Genomic DNA, 24702 nt, shown 5'->3' on the forward strand with positions numbered 1-24702 from the left:
TGTCACGTGGTACATGAAACCTTTATTTATGGTGCACGATGTGCGATATTTTCTTATTATATATTTAATTTCATGGGAATGGTAAATGTTTGGTATTTATATACATTTAAAATCATAACTATAACCATAACATCTACAGGTCACGTGATGGGGTCCATGTCGCAGGCAAGTTACGTCACGTTGCAGGGAGAAGATGGCGAACTCGGAGATGTATGTGAGGTAACTAGATGAAATACAACTTATGTATACTTTGACCATTATAGCTTTCAAATTCATGAGTAAAGTTTAACATATGCTTTAATTTAGAAATTGTACTTAAATTTGTACAGCAATGTGAAAGCTTCCCTTGGAGGGAACTAGTTGCTAGTAGTAGCAAGCTGCTAGCTCGTTAACATGCTTGCTAAATACATTTGAATGGCATGATAGCGCGGTCTGTTATACAGTTCCAAACGCATGACGACAGCAGCATGCATCAACGAGACGTGAACTAGCAAGCTTAGTTAGCGTACAACTGGCATTTGTCTGGCAATACACTTTCAGACATGTATTCGTCATAAAAACATTTACTTGATAATTTAGCTAGCTAGCTAACGAACTCAACATAACGTTAATGCTGGTTTTGCGTATTAAACTGGTACAGCTAATTAGCTACCTAGTCAGCTTGAGGGAGTTGACAGCTGGTTCACAATAACAAACATCATAGCACACTTGTTATTTGTTAGCTTTGTTCTAACTGTGGCCACTCACTGCACTTTTATGAAGTTACGTTTTAATAGCTATATGTCTAACTTAAACCATATTTGCCGTTATGCCACTAAAGCCATAGCTCCGATTTTACCTTTATTTTACTAGGCAAGTCAGTTAAGAACAAATTCTTATTTTCAATGATGGCCTAGGAACAGTGGGTTAACTGCCTGTTCAGGGGCAGAACGACAGATTTGTACCTTGTCAGCTCGGGGATTTGAACTTGCAACCTTTCGGTTACCAGTCCAACGCTCTAAGATTTTTTTTAGTCAGTTAACTATGAGTTCACCTGAAAAATACTGTCTAGGGAACTATGGAATTGTTTTGCTTTTGCAGGAGCAGCCGAGAGTTATGGACTATCTTACTGGGGAGATCTGCATTGAGGGAACCGGTATGTAGCCTTTATTTCCTCACCTATCAAATATTTTATATTTCAAAAAAGTCTGACTCTGCCACTGTGCTTTTTTCCCCTCAATATTACATCCATTCTTGATGGATGAAGGCTCAAATAGAGGAAGAACTAGATCGAAATTGGGAACGATTACTTCAAGGGCTGTGTTACTACAAAACACCCAGGTATGCTGTGCAATCTAACTATTTAAATGATCCAATACGAAATAGTTAAGCTTGTCGATAGACAATTATGTTTGACATTTTTTCCTTGTTTTAGTTCATCAGCGGCGGAAAAACTGAAAGCGGACAAAGGTGTGGCCCAACCATTGAAGGATTTTGGTCTGAGGATCAGTAAACTGTTGGTAAGGAATGCTGAAATGATCTGATGGGATAGTGAATGAAGTCAGATATACTGATACTGTATAGTGTAATGATGCATGGCAAAAACAGGTATTATTTTGAATACTACAGTGGCTTGCGAAAGTATTCACCCCTTTGGCATTTTTCCAATGTTGCCTTACACCCTGGAATTAAAATTCATTTTGGGGGGTTTGTGTCGTTTGATTTACACATGTTTACCACTTTGAAGATGCAAATTTATTTTTTGTGCAACAAAACAATAATTAAGACAAAAACAGAACTTGAGCATGCATAACTATTCACCCCCCCCCCAAAGTCAATACTTTGTAGAGCCACCTTTTACAGCTGCAAATCTCCTGGGGTATGTCTATATGCTTGGCACATCTAGCCACTGGGATTTTTGCCCAGTCTTCAATGCAAAACTGCTCCAGCTCCTTCAAGTTGGATGGGTTCCGCAGGTATACAGCAATCTTTTAAGTCATACCACATTCTCAATTGGATTGAGGTCTGGGCTTTGACTAGGCCATTCCAAGACATTTAAATGTCTCCCCTTAAACCACTCGAGTGTTGCTTTAGCAGTATGCTCAGGGTCATTGTCGTGCTGTAAGGTGAACCTCCTTTCCAGTCTCAAATCTCGTGAAGACTGAAGCGGGTTTCCCTCAAGAATCTCACTGTATTTAGCGCCATCCATCATTCCTTAAATTCTGACTAGTTTCCCAGTCCCTGATGGAAAAACATACCCACAGCATGATGCTGCCACCACCATGCTTCACTGTGGGGATGGTGTTCTCGGGGTGATGAGGTGTTGGGTTTGCACCAGACAGTGTTTTCATTGATGGCCAAAAAGCTCAATTTGTCTCATCTGACCAGAGTACCTTCTTCCATATGTTTGGGGAGTCTCCCACATGCCTTTTGGCAAACACCAAATGTGTTTTCTTATTTTTTCTGGCCACTCTTCCTTGAAGCCCAGCTCTGTGGAGTGTACGGCTTAAAGTGGTCCTATGGACAGATACTCCATTAGCTGCTGTGGAACTTTGCAGCTCCTTCAGGGTTATCTTTGGTCTCTTTGTTGCCTCTGATTAATGTCGTCCTTGCCTGGTCTTTGAGTTTGTGGGCAGCCCTCTCTTGGCAGGTTTGTGGTGCCATATTCTTTCAATTTTTTAATAAAGGATTTAATGGTGCTCCGTGGGATCTTCAAAGTTTCTGATATTTTTTAAAACCCAACCTTGATCTGTACTTCTCCACAACTTTGTCCCTGACCTGTTTGGAGACCTCCTTGGTCTTCATAGTGGTATTGCAGACTCTGGGGCCTTTCAGAACTGGTGTGTGTATATACTGACGTGACACTTAGATTGCACACAGGAGGACTTTATTTAACTAATTATGTGTCTTCTGAAGGCAATTGGTTGCACCAGATCTTATTTAGGGGTTTCATAGCAAAGGGGGCGAATACATATGCATGCACCACTTTAACTTAATAAAAATAACATTGAAACAAGTACATTTTTATACTTCACGAATTTGGACTATTTTGTCTGTCCATTACATGAAATCCAAATAAAAATCTATTTCAATTACAGGTTCTAATGCAACAAAATAGGAAAAATTCCACGGGGGGTGAATACTTTTGCAACGCACTATATAGTGTAATGATGCATGGAGACACAACACCAATTAACTTGAATACAGTATATGAACAGGGTATGATTAACAGTTGTAATTCCTTTTCTTTGTGGAATTTATTAACACGCTTCTTTATTTTTCAGGGTCTGGATCAACAGCAGAGTGTACAGATTTTACAATGTTACCTTCAAGAAGATTACAGAGGGACCCGCAACACACTGAAGGTAGTTTGGCTACCTCGCTCTCTCTTGCTCTCTGTGTAGTCATACTAGATTCAGAAAAAATATCAGATAACTGACAATATTTACTACTAAATATTGTCAGTCTGGACATGTTTATTTATTTTTACCTTTATTTAACTAGGCAAGTCAGTTAAGAACAAATTCTTATTTTCATTGATGGCCTAGGAACACTGAACACTGCCTTGTTCAGGGGCAGAACGACAGATTTTTACCTTGTCAGCTATGGGATTTGACCTTGCAACCTTTCGGTTACTAGTCCAATGCTGCCCCATGAACCTTGACTAGAGATATCTTATCTGCCCTCATAGGATGTTCTGCAGGATGAGAGACCGAGCCAAGCCCTACTTCTGAAGGTTAGTACAGACCCTCAAAAGCTACCTAAGTTTGCTGGAATTCTATTTCACCAGCTCATAAAGCATAATCAGGTCAATTGATAGGCTTATACACTGATTATTTGAGTGTGTGTCTGTGTGTTCAGATCGCTGACTATTACTACGAGGAGCGCGTGTGTCATCTGCGATGCGTCCTCCTCCTGCTGACGTACTTTCAGGATGAGAGACACCCTTACAGGGTAAGGAGCTCCCTTCTGTCTGCTAGGACGTACACTGTGGTTCAATGTTACACTAGACCCATCTGTATGTATGGTTAAGCTAATTTGCTGGTAAGCTCATTTGATGCTAATACAGTAAATACACTAATACAGGCCAAAGTTCCTGTAGTAGCTATGATATTTTACAGTATATCTAACAGTATATACTGTATATCTAAAACTTTAACAAGTATATATTTTACAGTATATCTATTCATATTAACCTGTGTTTACATTTATTGATACCAATTATGGGAAATAACAGTGAAGCATACATTACATTTAAGTCATTTAGCAGACGCTCTTATCCAGAGCGACTTACAAATTGGTGAATTCACCTTCTGACATCCAGTGGAACAGCCACTTTACAATAGTGCATCTAAATCATTAAGGGGGGGGGGTGAGAAGGATTACTTATCTTATCCTAGGTATTCCTTGAAGAGGTGGGGTTTCAGGTGTCTCCGGAAGGTGGTGATTGATTCCGCTGTCCTGGCGTCGTGAGGGAGTTTGTTCCACCATTGGGGGGCCAGAGCAGCGAACAGTTTTGACTGGGCTGAGCGGGAACTGTACTTCCTCAATGGTAGGGAGGCGAGCAGGCCAGAGGTGGATGAACGCAGTGCCCTTGCTTGGGTGTAGGGCCTGATCAGAGCCTGGAGGTACTGCGGTGCCGTTCCCCTCACAGCTCCGTAGGCAAGCACCATGGTCTTGTAGCGGATGCGAGCTTCAACTGGAAGCCAGTGGAGAGAGCGGAGGAGCGGGGTGACGTGAGAGAACTTGGGAAGGTTGAACACCAGACGGGCTGCGGCGTTCTGGATGAGTTGTAGGGGTTTAATGGCACAGGCAGGGAGCCCAGCCAACAGCGAGTTGCAGTAATCCAGACGGGAGATGACAAGTGCCTGGATTAGGACCTGCGCCGCTTCCTGTGTGAGGCAGGGTCGTACTCTGCGGATGTTGTAGAGCATGAACCTACAGGAACGGGCCACCGCCATGATGTTGGTTGAGAACGACAGGGTGTTGTCCAGGATCACGCCAAGGTTCTTAGCGCTCTGGGAGGAGGACACAATGGAGTTGTCAACCGTGATGGCGAGATCATGGAACGGGCAGTCCTTCCCCGGGAGGAAGAGCAGCTCCGTCTTGCCGAGGTTCAGCTTGAGGTGGTGATCCGTCATCCACACTGATATGTCTGCCAGACATGCAGAGATGCGATTCGCCACCTGGTCATCAGAAGGGGGAAAGGAGAAGATTAATTGTGTGTCGTCTGCATAGCAATGATAGGAGAGACCATGTGAGGTTATGACAGAGCCAAGTGACTTGGTGTATAGCGAGAATAGGAGAGGGCCTAGAACAGAGCCCTGGGGGACACCAGTGGTGAGAGCGCGTGGCGAGGAGACAGATTCTCGCCACGCCACCTGGTAGGAGCGACCTGTCAGGTAGGACGCAATCCAAGCGTGGGCCGCGCCGGAGATGCCCAACTCGGAGAGGGTGGAGAGGAGGATCTGATGGTTCACAGTATCGAAGGCAGCCGATAGGTCTAGAAGGATGAGAGCAGAGGAGAGAGAGTTAGCTTTAGCAGTGCGGAGCGCCTCCGTGATACAGAGAAGAGCAGTCTCAGTTGAATGACTAGTCTTGAAACCTGACTGATTTGGATCAAGAAGGTCATTCTGAGAGAGATAGCGGGAGAGCTGGCCAAGGACGGCACGTTCAAGAGTTTTGGAGAGAAAAGAAAGAAGGGATACTGGTCTGTAGTTGTTGACATCGGAGGGATCGAGTGTAGGTTTTTTCAGAAGGGGTGCAACTCTCGCTCTCTTGAAGACGGAAGGGACGTAGCCAGCGGTCAGGGATGAGTTGATGAGCGGGGTGAGGTAAGGGAGAAGGTCCCCGGAAATGGTCTGGAGAAGAGAGGAGGGGATAGGGTCAAGCGGGCAGGTTGTTGGGCGGCCGGCCGTCACAAGAAGCGAGATTTCATCTGGAGAGAGAGGGGAGAAAGAGGTCAGAGCACAGGGTAGGGCAGTGTGAGCAGAACCAGCGGTGTCGTTTGACTTAGCAAACGAGGATCGGATGTCGTCGACCTTCTTTTCAAAATGGTTGACGAAGTCATCTGCAGAGAGGGAGGAGGGGGGAGGGGGAGGAGGATTCAGGAGGGAGGAGAAGGTGGCAAAGAGCTTCCTAGGGTTAGAGGCAGATGCTTGGAATTTAGAGTGGTAGAAAGTGGCTTTAGCAGCAGAGACAGAGGAGGAAAATGTAGAGAGGAGGGAGTGAAAGGATGCCAGGTCCGCAGGGAGGCGAGTTTTCCTCCATTTCCGCTCGGCTGCCCGGAGCTCTGTTCTGTGAGCTCGCAATGAGTCATCGAGCCACGGAGCGGGAGGGGAGGACCGAGCCGGCCTGGAGGATAGGGGACATAGAGAGTCAAAGGATGCAGAAAGGGAAGAGAGGAGGGTTGAGGAGGCAGACTCAGGAGAAAGGTTGGAGAAGGTATGAGCAGAGGGAAGAGATGATAGGATGGAAGAGGAGAGAGTAGCGGGGGAGAGAGAGCGAAGGTTGGGACGGCGCGATACCATCCGAGTAGGGGCAGTGTGGGAAGTGTTGGATGAGAGCGAGAGGGAAAAGGATACAAGGTAGTGGTCGGAGACTTGGAGGGGAGTTGCAATGAGGTTAGTGGAAGAACAGCATCTAGTAAAGATGAGGTCGAGTGTATTGCCTGCCTTGTGAGTAGGGGGGGAAGGTGAGAGGGTGAGGTCAAAAGAGGAGAGGAGTGGAAAGAAGGAGGCAGAGAGGAATGAGTCAAAGGTAGACGTGGGGAGGTTAAAGTCGCCCAGGACTGTGAGAGGTGAGCCGTCCTCAGGAAAGGAGCTTATCAAGGCATCAAGCTCATTGATGAACTCTCCGAGGGAACCTGGAGGGCGATAAATGATAAGGATGTTAAGCTTGAAAGGGCTGGTAACTGTGACAGCATGGAATTCAAAGGAGGCGATAGATAGATGGGTAAGGGGGAGAGAGAGAATGACCACTTGGGAGAGATGAGGATCCCGGTGCCACCACCCCGCTGACCAGAAGCTCTCGGGGTGTGCGAGAACACGTGGGCGGACGAAGAGAGAGCAGTAGGAGTAGCAGTGTTATCTGTGGTGATCCATGTTTCCGTCAGTGCCAGGAAGTCGAGGGACTGGAGGGAGGCATAGGCTGAGATGAACTCTGCCTTGTTGGCCGCAGATCGGCAGTTCCAGAGGCTACCGGAGACCAGGAACTCCACGTGGGTCGTGCGCGCTGGGACCACCAGATTAGGGTGGCCGCGGCCACGCGGTGTGGAGCGTTTGTATGGTCTGTGCAGAGAGGAGAGAACAGGGATAGATAGACACATAGTTGACAGGGTACAGAAGAGGCTACGCTAATGCAAAGGAGATTGGAATGACAAGTGGACTACACGTCTCGAATGTTCAGAAAGTTAAGCTTACGTAGCAAGAATCTTATAGACTAAAATGATTGAAATGATACAGTACTGCTGGAGTAGGCTAGCTGGTAGTGGCTGCGATGTAGCTAACCTAGAAAATCGCTCTAGGCTAAACAATTGACTTAGATACAAAGACGGCTGTGTAGCTAGCTAGCTACGATCAAACAAAACAAACCGTTGTACTGTAATAGTTACTACAGTGCTGCTATTCGGGGGCTAGCTGGCTAGCTACGTTAAGAGAACGACAATAGCTGGCCAGCTAACCTAGAAAATCGCTCTAGGCTACACAATTGTCTTAGATACAAAGACGGCTATGTAGCTACGATCAAACAAAACAAACCGTTGTACTGTAATAGTTACTACAGTGCTGCTATTCGGGGGCTAGCTGGCTAGCTACGTTGAAAGACCGACAATAGCTGGCCAGCTAACCTAGAAAATCGCTCTAGACTACACAATTGTCTTAGATACAAAGACGGCTATGTAGCTGGCTAGCTACGATCAAACAAATCAAACCGTTGTACTGTAATGTACTACAATGGTACAGGTTACAAATAGTACAGTTTAGACATGGAAGTGTGTAAACATAAAAAAAAAAAGGTATGACAACTTTGAATCAATTGTTGTTTTTTTGCTTTGGGTGCAGGTGGAGTACTCTAACTGTGTGAACAAGCTGGAGAAGGACCTGGTCAACAACTACCAGAAGCAGTTTGAGACCCTGTTCAAAGCTGAATCCCCGACATGGGAGACGCATGGCAACCTCATGGTTAGAACTACATTCTTTACTACCCTATTCCAAGTTAGACATTGAGTTTAGGATTTGATTGACTCCTCAGTGCTTGAAGTAAATTTGGGTATCTCAAACTCTCCATAAGTTCTTATCGTAATGTTTTCAACATTATCTTGTGGAAATATTTTCCACTTTCAGTACCAGTCAAAAGTTTGGACACCAACTCATTCAAGGGTTTTTCTTTGTTTTTACTATTTTCTACATTGTAGAATAATAGTGAAGACAATCAAAACAATTAAATAACATGTGGAATCATGTAGTAACCAAAAAAGTGTTAAACAAATCCAAATATATTTTATATTTGAGATTCTTCAAAGTAGCCACCCTTTGCCTTGATTACAGCTTTGCACACTCTTGGCATTCTCTCAACCAGCAGCACCTGGAATGCTTTTCCAACTGTCTTGAAGGTTTTTCTACATATGCTGAGCACTTGTTGGCTGCTTTTCCTTCGCTCTGCGGTTTAACTCATCTCAAACCATCTCAATTGGTTTGAGGTCGGGTGATTGTGGAAGCCAGGTCATCTGATGCAGCACTGTATCACTCAGCTTCTTGGTCAAATAGCCCTTACACTGCCTGGAGGTGTGTTGGTTCATTGTCTTGTTGAAAAACAAATGATTGTCCTACTAAGCACAAACCAGATGGGATGGTGTATCGCTGCAGAATGCTGAGGTAGCCATGCTGGTTAAGTGTACCTTTTTGAATTCTAATTAAATAACCGACAGTGTCACCTCCAACGCACCATCACACCTCCTCCATGCTTCATGGAGATCATCCGTTCACCTGCTCTGCGTCTCACAAAGGCATGGCGGTTTGAACCAAAAATCTCAAATTTGGAGTCATCAGACCAAAGGACAGATTTCCACCGGTTTAATGTCAATTGCTCATGTTTCTTGGCCCAAGCAAGTCTGTTCTTCTTATTGGTGTCCTTTAGTAGTGGTTTCTTTGCAGCAATTCAACCATGAAGGCCTGATTTACGCGGTCTCCTGAACAGTTGATGTTGATGGGTCTGTTACTTGAACTCTGAAGCATTTATTTGGGCTGCAATCTGAGGTGCAGTTAACTCTAATGAACTTATCTCCTGCAGCAGAGGTAACTCTGGGTCTTCCTTTCCTGTGGCGGTCCTCATGAGTGCGAGTTTCATCATAGCCCTTGATGGTTTTTGCGACTCTACTTGAAGAAATTTTCAAGTTATTGTTTTCCGGGTATACTTTAAGACATGAAGTTCAGTCATGTCGGACTGTCATTTCTCTTTGCTTATTTGAGCTGTTCTTGCCATAATATGGACTTAATATTTTACACCTACCTTGTCACAACACAACTCATTAAGAAGGAAAGAAATTCCACAAATTAACCTTTAACCTCTAGCGACGAGCAATCCCGTATCCGGGAGCGTAATCATAGCCTCAAGCGCATTACCATAACTCAACGTTTCCTATTCATGAAAATCGCAAATGAAATGAAATAAATATATTCAAACACAAGGTTAGGAGTCATTGGCATGAGGCGGTTTCAAAAAATGCGGCACTTCCTGATTGGATTTTTATCTGGGTTTCGCCTGTAACATCAGTTCTGTGGCACTCACAGACAATATCTTTGCAGTTTTGGAAACGTCAGTGTTTTCTTTCCAAAGCTGTCAATTATATGCATAGTCAAGCATCTTTTCGTGACAAAATATCTTGTTTAAAACAGGAAAGTTTTTCATCCAAAAATTAAAATAGCGCCCCCTATATCCAAGAAGTTAACAAGGCACACCTGTTAATTGAAATGCATTCCAGGTGACTACCTCATGAAGCTGGTTGAGAGAATGCCAAACCTCTCTGCCATTTGTTTAACACTTGTTTGGTTACTATATGATTCCATATGTGTTATTTCATAGTTTTGATGTTTTCACTATTATTCTACAATGTAGAAAATAGTAAAACTAAAGAAAAACCCTGGAATCAGTAGGTGTGTCCAAACTTTTGACTGGTGTTGTATTTAAACCAGATGCTGTGACTTTTCTCCAGGAAATCAAAGGTTTTTATCAGTTATATATTGTATCTTATTTCTATTATGTGCTTCTTTCTTAATCAATCATGTTTCTCTCTGGTCAGACGGAGAGGCAGGTGTCCCGCTGGTTCCTGCAGTGTCTGAGGGAGCAGTCCCTGCTGCTGGAGATCCTGTTCTTGTACTATGCCTACTTTGAGATGGGTCCCGGAGACCTGCTCAGCTTCACTAAGATGTTCAAGGAGCAGGGCTTCGGCCTTCGCCAGACCAACAGACACCTGGTAGACAAGAGCATGGATACCCTGGTTGACCGCATCGGGTCAGTCACAGCACTAATACACTGGAGTGGATGGAAATATTCATATAGCTAGCTACTTCTTGTTGGCCTCTATATTGATCTGGGGTTATGGACATGGCCTACATTTTAGAAGATTGCAAGCTACATTTGTTTCCTTTAGCAATTCATTTGTAAACAGAATGGCAGAGCATTAGCGAATACACTGTACTGGATGTAAATCTACATAGCCAGCTAGCTACTTCCTAATGGCATCTTTATTGGTCAGACAGATTTAAGTAGGTTACATTTTCAGGATAATTGCTGCATTTGTTGCTTTGGCTTGGGCAAGGGATTCAGCTTAATTAAAGAACAATCTTTTCTAAAGATATTCCCTCTTGTTAATGTATCTCTCCTTCTGTCTTGCAGGTACTTCAGCTGTCTGATCCTGGTGGAAGGCATGGACATAGACTTCCTCCACAAGTGTGCCCTAGAGGACCGCACGGAGCAGCACCAGTTCTCCAACACCCCTGCCATCAGCAAGGTAAATACTGAGCACCTTTACATGGACTGTTGGAATTGACATGTATACACTCCAGTTTTGTTATCAGAATGAGCTAGTTCAGATTGAAATGTTCTGGAAGTAGTAGTTTTGATGATCAGTTCGATGGGGGAATACTTTGCAATTGATCAGTAAGTGACTCTCATTATTGTCAACTTTGTCACCCACCAGGAGATGGACCAGATGCTGCTGACGTTTGGTGACATCCCTCACCACGGGCCAGTGCTGCTGGCCTGGGTCCTGCTGAGACACACCCTGAGCCCAGATGAGTCCAGCCCTGTCATCAGACGCATCGGGAACACCTCCCTACAACTGGGGGTGTTTCAGTACCTCACCACCATGCTGCAGGGTCTGGGAGGCACTGGGAATAATGTAAGAACACACACATTATAATAAAAAAACACACAACAAAACGCTCACCTAGCACAGGACAGCACACACAAACACATTTTACATACGCATACAACACAACACGCACAACCTGCAAGAATTATTCACACAATGTTTCAGAAATATTCTGCTTTCATTTTTTTGTATTTATTGAACATTTATTTAACTAGGTTATCGGTTAAGAACAAATTCTTATTTTCAATGATGGCCTAGGGACAGTTGGTTTAACTGCCTTGTTCAGAGGCAAAATAACCGATTTTTACCTTGTCAGCTCGGGGATTCAATCCAGCAACCTTTCGGTTACTGGCCCAATGCTCTAACCACACCTGCCGTTATGTTTCCTCCTCCCACAGTGCACAGCCAGTACAGCCAGGATGTGTATCTACGGCCTCCTCTCCTTTGTCATTACCTCCTTTGAAGAGGAGACGCTGGGCAGCCAACAGGTACCAGGCCTTGCTATCGCACACTGAGGCTCAGACAAGTAACGATAATGTTGAGTTGTAGCACAGACTGTTCAGTGATATCACAGATTCATGACTTAAGAATTTGGCATAGTTTCACATCCCTAATGATGCTGATAAATAATATCACAGATTAATGATTGAATGGTCCCCCCCCCCCCATAGCATCTAATAAATGCAGCGTGTGAAGTCCTCTCTGCGCCCAGTCTGGCTGAGCTCTTCTGGGAAACGGTGAGGAGAAATTAATTAAACCGATTCTGATTCGTCAAGGATGTGAAATCACTCCAAGAATATGTCTCTAGCTAAATTTCCTAATATATGGCTTTTTGAATGCTTTTCCCAGAAGCCCACTATGGGATTGGGAATGATCCTAGATAGCGCAATGGGAATGTTCCCACACAAGACTGGTATGCTGTTGCAGCTCCTTACTGCGCTCCTTTCAGATAAGTCCACTGCAAAGAAGGTATTGATTACACACACCGTTCTGCTGGTCTGTGGTTACACTTGATTAATGTGTCTGTGGTTCCACTTGATTCATGTGTCTGTGTGTTAGGTGTACATTTTCCTGGACAAGATGTCGTTCTACACAGAGGTCTACAAAACAAAGCCCAATGACGTCATCTCTAGAGACGACGAGACACTGTGGAGGAGACAAGCACCAAAACTCCTCTACCCTCTCGGTGTGTTTAGGCTGCTTGTTAGAATAAACAGACTGTGTGCACATTAGTATTTTTGTGATGTTATAGTCTTTAAGTAATTGTCTTTCATTACATTTCTTCAAATATTTCTGATTGAGATCTCTCCCTCTGTCCATCAGGCCTGGGCCAGACTAACCTGCGGATGCCTCAAGGTGTGCTCGGTCAGGTGGCTGTGGGGGAGCAGGGCTACGTGGTGCGCTGGGACTACTCCTACAGTGCCTGGATCCTGTTCACCTGTGAGATAGAGATGCTGCTCCACGTTGTCTCTACTGCAGGTAACTAGATAAATACAGGCACATTTACAGACCCACACATATACTTACACAGGTCAAGTCATACTATATACCCAAATGCATCCTCAAACATACAGTACACACACACACAAATAATTTCTCTATCAGCAGAGATCCTTCAATACAAGAGTTTTTATTTCAGTGTATGTGAATATGTGTGTGTGATTGTCTCCCTGGTCCAGATGTGATCTTGCACTGTGAGCGTGTGAAGCCCATCCTGGACCTGGTCCATAAGATGATCAGCACAGACTGGACCGTGTCTGACTGTCTGCTGCCCCTCACCTCACGCATCTACATGTTACTGCAGAGGTGAGATGCAACACACACATCTCTTTATCACTCTGTCATGGACAGTAATCATATATTTCACATGGAATAATGACAAGCTTGTTTGGGCTCCCTTCGAAGTTGATTTGTAAGTACTTTGTATTTGTTGGTACTTTGTATTCATGGATTATTTGAGAATATTGCGGTGTCTTTGAGTTAGGTTGACGTCAGTCATCAACCCTCCAGTGGATGTGATAGCGTCCTGTGCAAACTGCCTCATCGTCCTGGCTGCTAGGATGCCTGGCAAGGTGGGTTACAGATGGTCTGGTGGAGCAGGTTTTCCCAAACGCAGTCCTGAGGCTTCCCCTGGGTGCACGTTTTGGTTTTTGCCCTAGAACGACACAGCTGATTTTAAATAATCAAAGCTTGATGGTGAGTTGGTTATTTGAGTACGTTGTGTAGGGGGGCCCAGGACAGAGTTTGGGAAACCCTGCTCTACGCGGCTCTGAGGGGCCTCATAGCCTCCAACAGACTTAAAGGACGTGTGCAGTCAAACATTATTTCCTGTGTGTTTTATATATATTTCTCATGTCATTGCTCACATGTAAGCATAAATAAGACATTATAGATGCCAAGTCTTGGTCATGATATGGTTTCAGTTTTGAATTTTTTTTATTGTAAGAGGTGTTTGAAAAGACCACCTGAAATGTCATCCTGTTTTGGTGGGATGGAGTTTTGGCCTGCCTGGTGATATTACTAGGTGGTACATTTTGTTAATAGACCAATAGGTTTGGAACTCTTTCCTGTCTGCCACTAAAAGCTGTTTTCAGTTGTCCCCTCCTAACCACTCCCAGATAATAAAATGCAATTATTGAATGAGAAATTGCTCTTTGATAAGAAGCTATTTTCGATAATTTCATTGAAAACAATCACAAGTACTTTATTGTTAACAAGAAATGATTTGATATTGAGATAAAAATGGACCTTTACCATTCCTTAATGTGTGTGTATTGTTATGCCCCCTCTACTTTCTGAGTAGGTTTGGTCCAGCTTGCACCACACTGGTTTTCTGCCCTTCGCCTCCTCCCCTCTGACCAATATGGCACAGTCCATCAGGTAGGTTGTGTCACACCATATCATATTCACAGGGGGGGAGGGGAGTCTTTGAGGGGTCTTGTTTCGTCATAGTTAATATTATGTATTTGCATATATCCAGTGCTGAGGGGATGAAGGCAGGTAACTACGGCAACCTGCTGGTCCTGATTGAGCAGCCCAGAGGGGAGTACGCTGTGACCATTGCCTTCCTGCGCCTCGTCACCACCCTGGTCAAGGTATCTCGCTCTCTCTATTCAATTAACAGTCTAGTAATGGCTCATCAACCCCCCCAAAAATAGCATACATCTATCCCATCTCAATGTCTTTCTTTTACATGGGGCATTAAATAGCCGTTTCAAGTAAATCTGTTTTTAAAGGGGGCAAATAAAATAAGCATACAGACAAGACAAAAACAGACAATACATTATCATAACACTTCTTCACACCTCAATCTCCATAAAGGTCGTGTTTAGGGGCTAGGAGTTTATTTGGCATTGAGCGGCTGGCTGACTATCAGTAGTTGTAATGACTGTGTGTCCCTCCTGCCCTCAGGGCCAGCTGGGCAGCACCCAGGACAAGGGCCTCATCCCCTGTGTGCTGCTGGTGCTGAAGGAGATGCTGCCCACCTACCACAAGTGGCGCTACAACACCCACGGAGTCAGAGAGAGGATTGGTGAGTACCTTCACAAGTCTATGGTGGTCGACTACATCAGTGATATCCCTTTTAGAATATGTGCAGTGTCTGTCTTAAATTGGACTCTGTTCCCGTTTTTATAGTGCAATACTTTTGACCAGGGCCCACAGTTGAGGGTGGCCTTAGCCGTATTGAAAGGGCTGGCTGTAAAACTGTCAGACTGAAAACCATTCTGAATCCTCTAGGTTGTCTGATCCTGGAGTTGGTCCATGCCATCCTGAACCTCAGTCCAGAGGGAGAGGCTAGTGGCAGGTAGGGCTGCTGTGCATATCAAAACAACATTCCTTATTCTACCTAAACAGACATTACATCACTAAGAATCTTAATGCTTCTTGTCCGTCTGAATTGCTGGTTATTGAATTTGGGACTGAGTAAAACGCACATCTGAATAGTGCGTTGCAGACTGACAGGACTCTGTAGACCCAGATGGAGCCTAACCCCATAGTTTTACTATCAAACAGAAAAGGATTGGTGTCATATTTTAACCTTTCTCTATCTCTCCCCCAGCACGCCAACCCTCCAGTCTCTGTGTATCTACAGTCTGGCTAACACTGAGGCTGGCCAGGCGGTGGTTAATATCATGGGCGTGGGAGTGGACACCATAGACGTGGTCCTGGCTGCTCAGCCCAGCAGGTAACGTGTCACTCTACACCTCGGCGTGTCTACAGCTGACCACTCTGCTACACCAGTGGTCTTTGTATCATAGTGTCTCAGTGGGGCAGTCACACTCAAGTATTTTTTTTTATTGGAGAGGACAGAAGTACAGAGGAGAAAGAGAGCGTTTTCTGAAATGCAGTGGGACGGATTGAAATCCATGCTGCAGTGGTAATATGTGCTTCGGAGGCAGCAGCTTAGACCGCTTGACTACCCTAGACCACTTGCAATGAATTCTGTTTATATAACTGAATAAGTACATTGGCCCCATTGTATGTTCTATTGTTTGTGAATTGGAAACTGATTTCCATGTCAATTTAAACTTTTCTGTGTCTCCCTCGAGTGGTGGCTCGGAGGGCCCAGGTCAGATCCTTATCCAGACGGTCAAGCTGGCCTTCTCCGTCACCAACAACGTGATCCGCCTCAAGCCAACGTCGAGCGCCGTTTCGCCCCTGGAGCAGGCGCTGACGCAGCACGGTGGCCACGGCAGCAACCTAATTGCCGTGCTTGCCAAGTACATCTACCACAAACACGACCCGGCCCTACCGCGCCTCGCCATCCAGCTGCTCAAGAGGCTCGCCACGGTAACTCAACACACATTGCACATATGATGATCAGAGCAATCAACTAAGGTAGTGAAAATCCCAACGTAGTTCTAGCAGCATCATAAGTTAGACTTGCCACATTCTCTGTTGGGTAGTGTTTGGAGGTTAGTGAGCAAAAACATGAATCAATCAAATGTATTGGGCCTTTTTTTACATCACCAGTTGTTACAGGGCTTAAAAGTAGAGAGCAAGAGAACGCAGTGAGACACTGTTGAAGTAGATGTTCCCATTTCTGTTGACAAGACTACAGTACTAGTCTCAAGATCTTGTGTAATATTTACGTAACCTTCTGGTTTCCAGGTGGCTCCCATGTCGGTGTACGCCTGCCTGGGCGGTGACGCGGCTGCCATCAGGGATGCCTTTCTGACTCGGCTACAGAGCAGGACGGAGGACATGAGGATCAAGGTGATGATCCTAGAGTTCCTCACCGTGGCCGTGGAGACCCAGCCGGGCCTCATCGAGCTCTTTCTCAACCTGGAGGTCAAGGATGGCGCAGAGGGGTCAAAGGTAAGAGCTGGGCGAAGCAGGCAGTCTAAGCGAAGGACAGGAACATGTTAGGACTTAAACTTGTGTGTTGATGTTTAATACGTATAGTTAAGTTTTCTTTTTTTCTTTATACCAGACTCAGTTCAGTAATTTAATGGACAAGTCTTTCTTCCTTTCTCTCTCTCTCCCTCCCTCCCAGGAGTTTCTGCTGGGTGAGTGGAGCTGTCTGCAGGTTGTGTTGGACCTGATTGACTCCAGGCAGCAGGGGAAGTATTGGTGTCCCCCCCTGCTGCACCGCGCTGCCCTGGCCTTCCTCCACGCCCTGTGGCAGGACCGACGGGATAGCGCAATCTCTGTCCTACGCACCAAGTGAGTGAGCTGGCACTGCCTGGGCACACTAACACAGCCAAAGATACACGGTTGAACATGCATGTACACACACACCAACATGAGAGATAATGCCTTAACATAGTTTTTGTGTGTTTCAAGTGATTTCATGTAACACCTCATGGCACAACGTCTCTCCCCCTTGTTACCTACTTTTGGTGTGCATGTATTGACATGTATGTGTAACTGACAGATGCACACACATTACATGTTTTTGTTTTTATATGTATGTAAATTATGTCTCGTCCTTTTACATTATCTGTCAGACCCCAGTAAGACTAAGTGGCGCCATCAGTGTTGGCTGATGGGCATCCTAATAAATGTATGTATTAAATCCATGACGTTTCCTCCCACAGAGAGAGGTTTTGGGAAAACCTGACCACGCCTTTGTTTGGAACCCTTCCCACCCCCTCAGACATCACTGAGCCTTGTGTTCTGGAGACATGTGCCTTCGTCATGAAAATCATCGGCCTTGAGATCTATTATGTGGTCAGGTAACTAGGCTACATGTTTCTATAGCTACATACAGCAATTCAAGCCAGTATATTTGGTGGATTGAGTTGTTACTGGTATCAATGTCTTTATCTACCGAACTGCATATGATATGTGTCAAGCTGTCTGCATTGCGTATTATTCTGTGTGTAAATCCGGGACACTCCATTTAATTGTTATGTATTAGTTTGTCCATCATCCATTTTGCATGACATGTTACAAATTACAATTCGTACACTGTGCTACGAATTTGCTAAACTTACAATTTGTTGCTAATGTTGGCTAGGTGGCTAACATGAGCTAGCTGGCTAAAGTTAGCTAGGTGAGGGCTTTATTTTTATTTAACCATTTATTTAAGTAGGAAAGTCAGTTAAGAACAAATTCTTCTTTACAATGACTGCCAACACCAGCCAAACCCTAACCCGGACGACCCTGGGCCAATTGTGCGCCGCCCTATGGGACTTCCAATAACGGCCGGTTGTGATACAGCCAGGATTCGAACCAGGGTGTCTGTAGTGACGCCTCTAGCACTGAGATGCAGTGCCTTCGACCACTGCGCCACTCGGAAGCCAACTGGAGAATATATTGGGTTAATGTTTGGCGTTAGGTTAAAGGGTTAGCCAACGTGCTAAGTAGTTGCAAAGTAGCTAAAAATGTATTTGAAAAGTTGTAAATTAGCTAAAATGCTGAAGTTGTCCGTGATGAAATTCTTTGACACAACCTTTTGGGATGCTAGACATTCGGGTTATTTGCAACCCCAACGAACCACTCTCCTTTCGGTTTTGTCTTATGTAACCATGACAAACGTAACATATCATACTAATTTGAGTGTCCTGGATTTCCATTTATTATGTTATGTCTAGTCTGAGACCAGGCTGGTATGAATTGATGGTGTGAAATGCTAAACAAATACCTGTGACAAATGAATAAAATATACATTGAGATATGAGATTGAGTTGAAATGTTTTAAATGTAATGGATAGATCAGACACGATTCCCTATTCTACCTGACAGACATTCATATCTGTTCCACACAGTATACTTCTATCTGAATGGCCCTCTCTTTTCCCCAGTGGCTCTCTGGAGCGCTCTCTGAAGGATGCACTGCAGAAGTTCTCCAGCGGGCGGCGCTACGAGTACTGGTCCCAGTATGTTAAGTCCCTGGTGGTCCACGTGGCAGAGACGGAGGAGGAAGAGGGCGTGCACTCATTCTCCGAGACCCAGATGGTCATCTCAGCCTGGCGGATGCTGCTCATCCTCTCCACCAGTCATGTATGTCACACACCACTCCATTCACCACTGTGGCGTTTTTTTAAATTCACCAGAATTCTGTCAAACATGGCATAGGAATTCCATGATGAATACATGCATAAGCGATAAACAATACCCCATAAATATATGGGAGGTAAAAAGAAAGATACCATGCCGATCAGTGTAGTTGGTTGGTTGATTCATTGATGTGTTCTGATGGTTACAGTCGGATGTGATGCAGTTAAAGGAGGACTCTGCCAGACTTAAGCTCTTCATGGACGTGCTGGATGGGACCAAAGCTGCCGTGAGTTAGTCACCATGACAACTGCGCTTATCTCTTTCATCTCTGTCCTCTTCTCACTCATTAGCTATCACTTCCCCCCTCTCTCTCTAGCTGCTGGTGCCCATGTCTGTGCCCTGTCTACGTCTGGGATCCATGATGGCTACTCTTCTGCTGATCCTGCTTAAACAGTGGAGAAGGTTTGTGTGTGTGTGCCCACATGCGTGAATTGATGTACATTGTGTCCACACATGTTGAAATATCAGGATAATGAAAATCATCTCAAAGCTGTTCTAATTCAGTGAGGTAGTATATTGGTTGTTAATAATCAAACTCTTTCTGCACATCTTAGCACTAACACCTTTGTTGTCTGTCCTCCTGTCCTGTTTACCCCTGCAGTGTGGTGGCCACGGCCCCTGACGTACTGGCCCCCCTTTCTCTGATCCTGGAGAGTGTCCTACAGGCCGACCAGCAGCTGATGGAGAGTACCAAGGCCAAGGTGTTCTCTGCCCTCATCTCTGCACTTCAGATACAGGGACTCAATGGTGAGGGGGACTAATCGCTGTGTATGCAACTCAATATTAGGAAGGTGTTCTTAATGTTTTGTACACTCATTGTACATGACTTGTCGAGTACTCTAACAGTATTGCTCATTACATTGATCAGGTGGGGAGATCTCCCAACTGCCCCAGCTGCTGCTCTGTGTGTGTGAGACGGTGCAGGACGAGGCGCTGGCACTGATTGACAGCACTCGTCACGCGGCTCAGGTGAGGGACGTCCCGGATGACAAAGACAGCATGGAGACTGACGCCGTCCGCAGCTTCCAGAAGGACCAGAGAGACGGGGTGAGTCAAACAGCGCCGGCAATTTAGAATGAGATTAACTTTATTATTCATGTAATGTGGACATTTCTCTTCAGCTTAACCGCATAAAAACAGACCTTAAGCAACACTAGAATAATTGTACTCTTTTAAACACACACACATTGCATAACTGTTGCTCCAAGTGTTTTGAAAAAGGGCACATCCAACCAAATAGTAAGCTGCAATGAATTACCTCTGCATGTGCTGAATAAAGTCTAATCTTTGATCACGGTCAGGGCAGGTCAGCATGTCTGTTGTGGATCATCTCTAGCTTTGGTTTAAAGCAAGAGTGGAATCAGAAGTTTTTATTTAAAGAGATGTGCATGATTTCTTGGTAATTCATTGAGTGATGAGGCGATTCATATTCACACCCCTCTTTCGCTCTCCCTCTTCATCTCTCTGTCTCAGGTGTGTGTGCTGGCCTTACACCTGGCCAAGGAGCTGTGTCGTGCCGACGAGGACGGGGAACACTGGGTTCTAGTGATGAGGAAGATTCCTGCTCTCCACTCTATTCTCAGCGCTCTAGAACTCAGCCTGCGCTCCAAACAGAACCTATACTTTACTGAGGCAGCCCTGCACCTGCTGCTCACGCTAGCCCGCACACCACAGGTCCACACACACACTACTACTACATTACCAAATAATTTACTAAGACAGATATATTAGACATGATTTTGAATGCAGAAACCAAAATAACTAAATGCTTTATCAACCACATTAGTAATAAAGGATATTTCATCCCTCCTGTCCTCCAGGGTGCAGCAGCAGTAGCCGGGGCCGGCGTCATCCAGAGTATCTGTCTCCCTCTGCTCAGTGTCTACGAAGTGCCCTCTAACGGAGCCTCACAGGTAACACACAAGCACAACATTGTACGCCCCAAAGGGCACCCTATTCCCTGAAAAGTACACTACGTTTGACCAGGGCTTATATGTCTGGTCGAAAGTAGTGCACCACGCAGGGAATAGGGTGCCATTTGGAACATATGCCAAACCAATCATTAATTGACACTGCGTTGAATTGTTGTAGTGTTATTTTAACGTTAGGCGTTCGTGCTCTCTGTGGTATTATAACGTTAAGTTTCTCTTCCTGATCTCCCTGGTCAGAGTTTCTCCCGTAAGTCCCAGGATGCTCCCTGCTGGCCGGGGGTGTACCGCCTCTCGATGTCCCTCATGGAGATCTTGCTCAAGACGCTGCGCTACAACTTCATCAACGAGGCCCTCGACTTTGTCGGAGTGCACCAGGAACGCATACTGCAGGTGTGTGTTCCTGTCTGTGAATTGTCATGTGTGTACACCATCTCTTCTTTTCTGTATATGGATCCTAAAGCCTCTTTCTCTGTTTCTGTCAGTGCCTGAATGCGGTGCGGACGGTCCAGAGTCTGGTGTGTCTGGATGAGGCTGACCACACAGTGGGCTTCCTGCTGCAGCTGTCCAGCTTCTGTAAGGAGTGGCAGTTCCATCTGCCCCATCTGCTCCGAGATGTACAGGTCAGTCAGCACTGAGCATCACCAAATGTTCACTTCAACTCTAATAATGAATGAAATGCCCTGTTTATTGTGATGGTTTTATTTTTCCCCAAAGTATATATTTTTGGCTTGCAGCAATAAAAACTCTGGTTTTTACTTTTTGTCAACCTGCAGATCAATCTGTGTTACCTGTGCCAGACGTGCACCTACCTCCTCCACAGCAGGAACATGCTTCATCACTACCTCCAGGTCAAACAGACATTACCATGTTGTTACCTGGATTATAAAGTAAAATTTGTTATGCCAGGTTGAATTAATGTCTAGAGAACTCTCATAATTTCCATTTATTTTACCGGATGTCTTGTCATTGTCCCCCAGGCTAAGAATGGGGAGGCGCTGCCCTCCGGCCCCCGTGCCCAGAGAGATCCTCAGACGCCCTCCAAAGCTGCAGCCGAAGGAGGGGGTGGGGAGAGGGAGGAGGCGGAGCAGAAGGCCCTGCTGGCAGTGCAATGCAGCCTGCTGAAGATCCTCAGTAAGACTCTGGCCACGCTGCAGCACTTCACCCCTGACTGCTGTCAGATAATACTGGACCAGGTGAGAATAACACTGTCTCTAAAAACTCTTATCTGCACTGTTTGAACCGTGACTCCTATCATACCCATCATAACAACTTACTAAACACTCACATCCTGCACCATCAGCTTCTACATAAAGAATGTCTTTGAACTGTCTTTTAGAGTTGAAATGTGTTAGTATATATTCACTGACTGAGATTGTGTGTGACAGTGTATGGACCTGGCAGAGTACAGGACCTTGTTTGTGCTGAGCTTCACCACCTCGGCATTTGACGCTGACGTGGCGCCCTCTTTTGGAACCCTACTGGCAACCATCAACGTGGCCCTAAGCATGCTGGGAGAGGTGGTTTTCCCCCCCCAAATAATTTCAAATCATGATGACGTTGATATTTTATTTCTTGCAAATGAGGAAATATAAATTGTACTGTACATTTAACTTTCTGTGTTCTGTCCGTATTTAGGTAGAGAAGAAGGAGCCAGCCTCTCTGAGTGTGGCCTCCCTGGCCTCGTCAGAGGAAACCCAAGCCCTTAAGTAAGGAGACAGAGAGAAAGTTGTTCTCACTGGTGGTAATATTGGTTATTTCTAACTGGTATGTGTGACTGTCCTTCCAGGTCTCTGCTGATGTTCACCATGGAGAACTGTTTCTACGTGCTCATCTCCCAGGCCGTCCGCTGTCTGAAGGACCCCAGTATCGCCCCCAGAGACAAACAGAGACTCAAACAAGAGCTTGGCTCTGAACTGGTAAGTCATTCTCCTCATTCAAACTCAAAGCATCATTAAAGTACCACCAGACTAGTTCTTTGCCATTCCACTCTAGTCCCATCTGTTCTCCATCAGCTCAGTGTCTTGTTTCTAGTAACCTGCAATTCATTAAAAAAAAGCTTTTTTAATATTATGTGATGCCTGTCTCCCCTCCAGAGCACCCTCCTCTCCAGCCTGTCCCGTCACTTCCGCCGTGGCGCCCCCTCGTCCCCGGCCAGCAGCCTGCTGCCATCTCCCCAGCCCCCAGGCGCTAAGGCCAGCCACGAGGGTCAGGAGCCTTTCATCCAGCTGGTGCAGGCCTTCGTACGCCACATACAGAGGTAGACCGACCACGTGGAGTGTACGACTGGGGCCAGGAGGTTTTCCTGTTAAGTTATGGGCCTGAAACTCTTGTCACACATGGCTATCGTATTCTCCTCACACGGCACTGTAACCATTCTCTTCTGAATTATACTTTTCACGGTGCAACAGTGTTGGTTCATTCTTTTCAGTTGAAGTGATATTTGTCAAGCCAGTCACCTTTCGAATCTGCTGTACAAACTCCTGACGTGCAGGATTCTAACAATCGGGCTTTGGGTGTTAAGAAAATGCTCGCATTCACATGGGTCATATCTCCAATTTGTCATGCTTATAGCCTACTATACCTCAGTGGGAATGTCAAAACAGAGGATACAGCTGCTTACAAGGGCTAGTTAAAAAAGTCCATTGAGAGACTGTAGACATTTACCTCTAAAGGAATCAGTAGTAACAGATCTTGGTGCTATTGAACATCTGTCTTGTTGACAGTGTCCAGTCTTTCCCCCGGCCTAGTTTTATAGGCCATTTCTGACAAGACCTTTTGGTATCGAAAAATCAAACCCGTATATCAAATTGTGACGCCACATTTAATCAATTTATACATTTGTAATGAGCTGCCTAGTTACTTTCTGCTGTTTTCTATATCATTTTGACTTTTCTAACGCTTGGACTGAGGGATGTTTTCTCCTTTTAAAAATGTTAATTGGATTTTCTTACTTTTCATTTGTGCATCACGTACTGCTACATTAAAACAGATTTGCTAATAAAATACCTAGTAGAACATGACATTTTGATTGTGTCTTCATGTATAGTTAATGTTTTGAGGACATTACACAAACAAGAACCCACAATTGACAGGGAAAGACATCCATTGTATAAAAAGGATATTACAATCTTAAGAAATTACATTTACAAGAGGGATAGAATGTTACATTTCCTTTTACAACTTTTGTACCGAACATAGGCAAGTGTGCAAGTACAGTCCTATTTGCATAGCTCAGGGTAAGGTTACTCAACAAGCAGACAGTATTAGAGCAGGGGCACGTCTCAATAGTGAGATGTAAAGTGCCTACCTCTCCTTGTCCCTTTTCCTTAATTTGAACAGATTAGGGGAAAACCAGTAATGCTTTTGCTAAACTGTATAACACATCAGTGCAGACAAAGGAAAGGTGACGAGAGGAAGGCACCGTAGACTATTGGATCGGCAGCTCTAGTAGCTGCAGTGGGATGAGGAGTCACTGTTCCTCTCCTCTGGGGATTCAGTGTATCTGCTGGCAGGGCTGAGGACACTCACTCCCTTGGCGGATCCTGAAGGACCGATGGTCACTGACCATTGACCGGGACCTCCTGTAGAGGCAAGGATAGGTCAGTTAACCAACCATACACATGCAACATCCTAACAATAGCTGATCAATGTCTCTTTTCATTATGATCCATGCAGAGAGCTTTCAAATTGAGGTCTGAAAATCCAGTGGAATGCCCCTATAATTCCAACTGATCAATATTTTTGTGGTAAATCTTAGACAACATGCAATATATGAATCCAAAAGACCAACCAGAGAAACAACCGAGCCAGCATGCATTTGGGCCAGGTGGGTCCGGTGCTTCTTTTCATGCAACACTAAGGCTGCACACCTGATTAAGGCAGTTCACGGAGATTGCAGCAATGTCGGCTCAAGCA

The 24702-nt window shown here is 45.1% G+C and overlaps 2 protein-coding genes across 4 annotated transcripts in view; one reads left to right on the top strand and one right to left on the bottom strand.

Annotated features, from left to right (window-relative positions):
- Positions 1–124: 124 nt before the first annotated feature.
- On the top strand, positions 125–23807 carry nup188 (nucleoporin 188). Of its 2 annotated transcripts, none has more exons than XM_064943286.1 (42): positions 125–219; positions 1081–1135; positions 1247–1320; positions 1415–1499; positions 3264–3344; positions 3671–3715; positions 3841–3933; positions 8040–8159; positions 10277–10488; positions 10873–10987; positions 11177–11377; positions 11749–11838; positions 12022–12087; positions 12200–12319; positions 12410–12536; positions 12674–12829; positions 13030–13156; positions 13335–13422; positions 14154–14230; positions 14331–14445; positions 14762–14882; positions 15089–15155; positions 15411–15536; positions 15901–16141; positions 16463–16669; positions 16848–17017; positions 17392–17529; positions 18601–18799; positions 19005–19082; positions 19173–19258; positions 19458–19603; positions 19725–19903; positions 20330–20530; positions 20677–20769; positions 21025–21177; positions 21270–21407; positions 21561–21635; positions 21765–21980; positions 22173–22304; positions 22423–22493; positions 22574–22703; positions 22881–23807. In XM_064943286.1, exons 1-42 carry the CDS (start codon positions 194–196, stop codon positions 23046–23048), a joined length of 5208 nt encoding a protein of 1735 aa, XP_064799358.1. In that variant the 5' UTR covers positions 125–193; the 3' UTR covers positions 23049–23807. The 2 variants fall into 2 exon arrangements, with proteins under 2 accessions (XP_064799358.1, XP_064799359.1); XM_064943287.1 differs by having other exon boundaries at positions 170–210.
- cdk5rap2 (CDK5 regulatory subunit associated protein 2) overlaps positions 22340–24702 on the bottom strand; it is a 71079-nt gene continuing 68716 nt past the window's right edge. For both annotated transcript variants that reach the window (XM_064943285.1, XM_064943284.1), the window contains one exon: positions 22340–24368. In XM_064943285.1, the coding sequence (XP_064799357.1) occupies positions 24232–24368 (137 nt within the window). In that variant the 3' untranslated portion in view covers positions 22340–24231. The remainder of the gene's footprint in view (positions 24369–24702) is intronic.

This window comes from Oncorhynchus masou, chromosome 28, assembly GCF_036934945.1.
Source record: "Oncorhynchus masou masou isolate Uvic2021 chromosome 28, UVic_Omas_1.1, whole genome shotgun sequence".
NCBI lineage: Eukaryota > Metazoa > Chordata > Actinopteri > Salmoniformes > Salmonidae > Oncorhynchus > Oncorhynchus masou.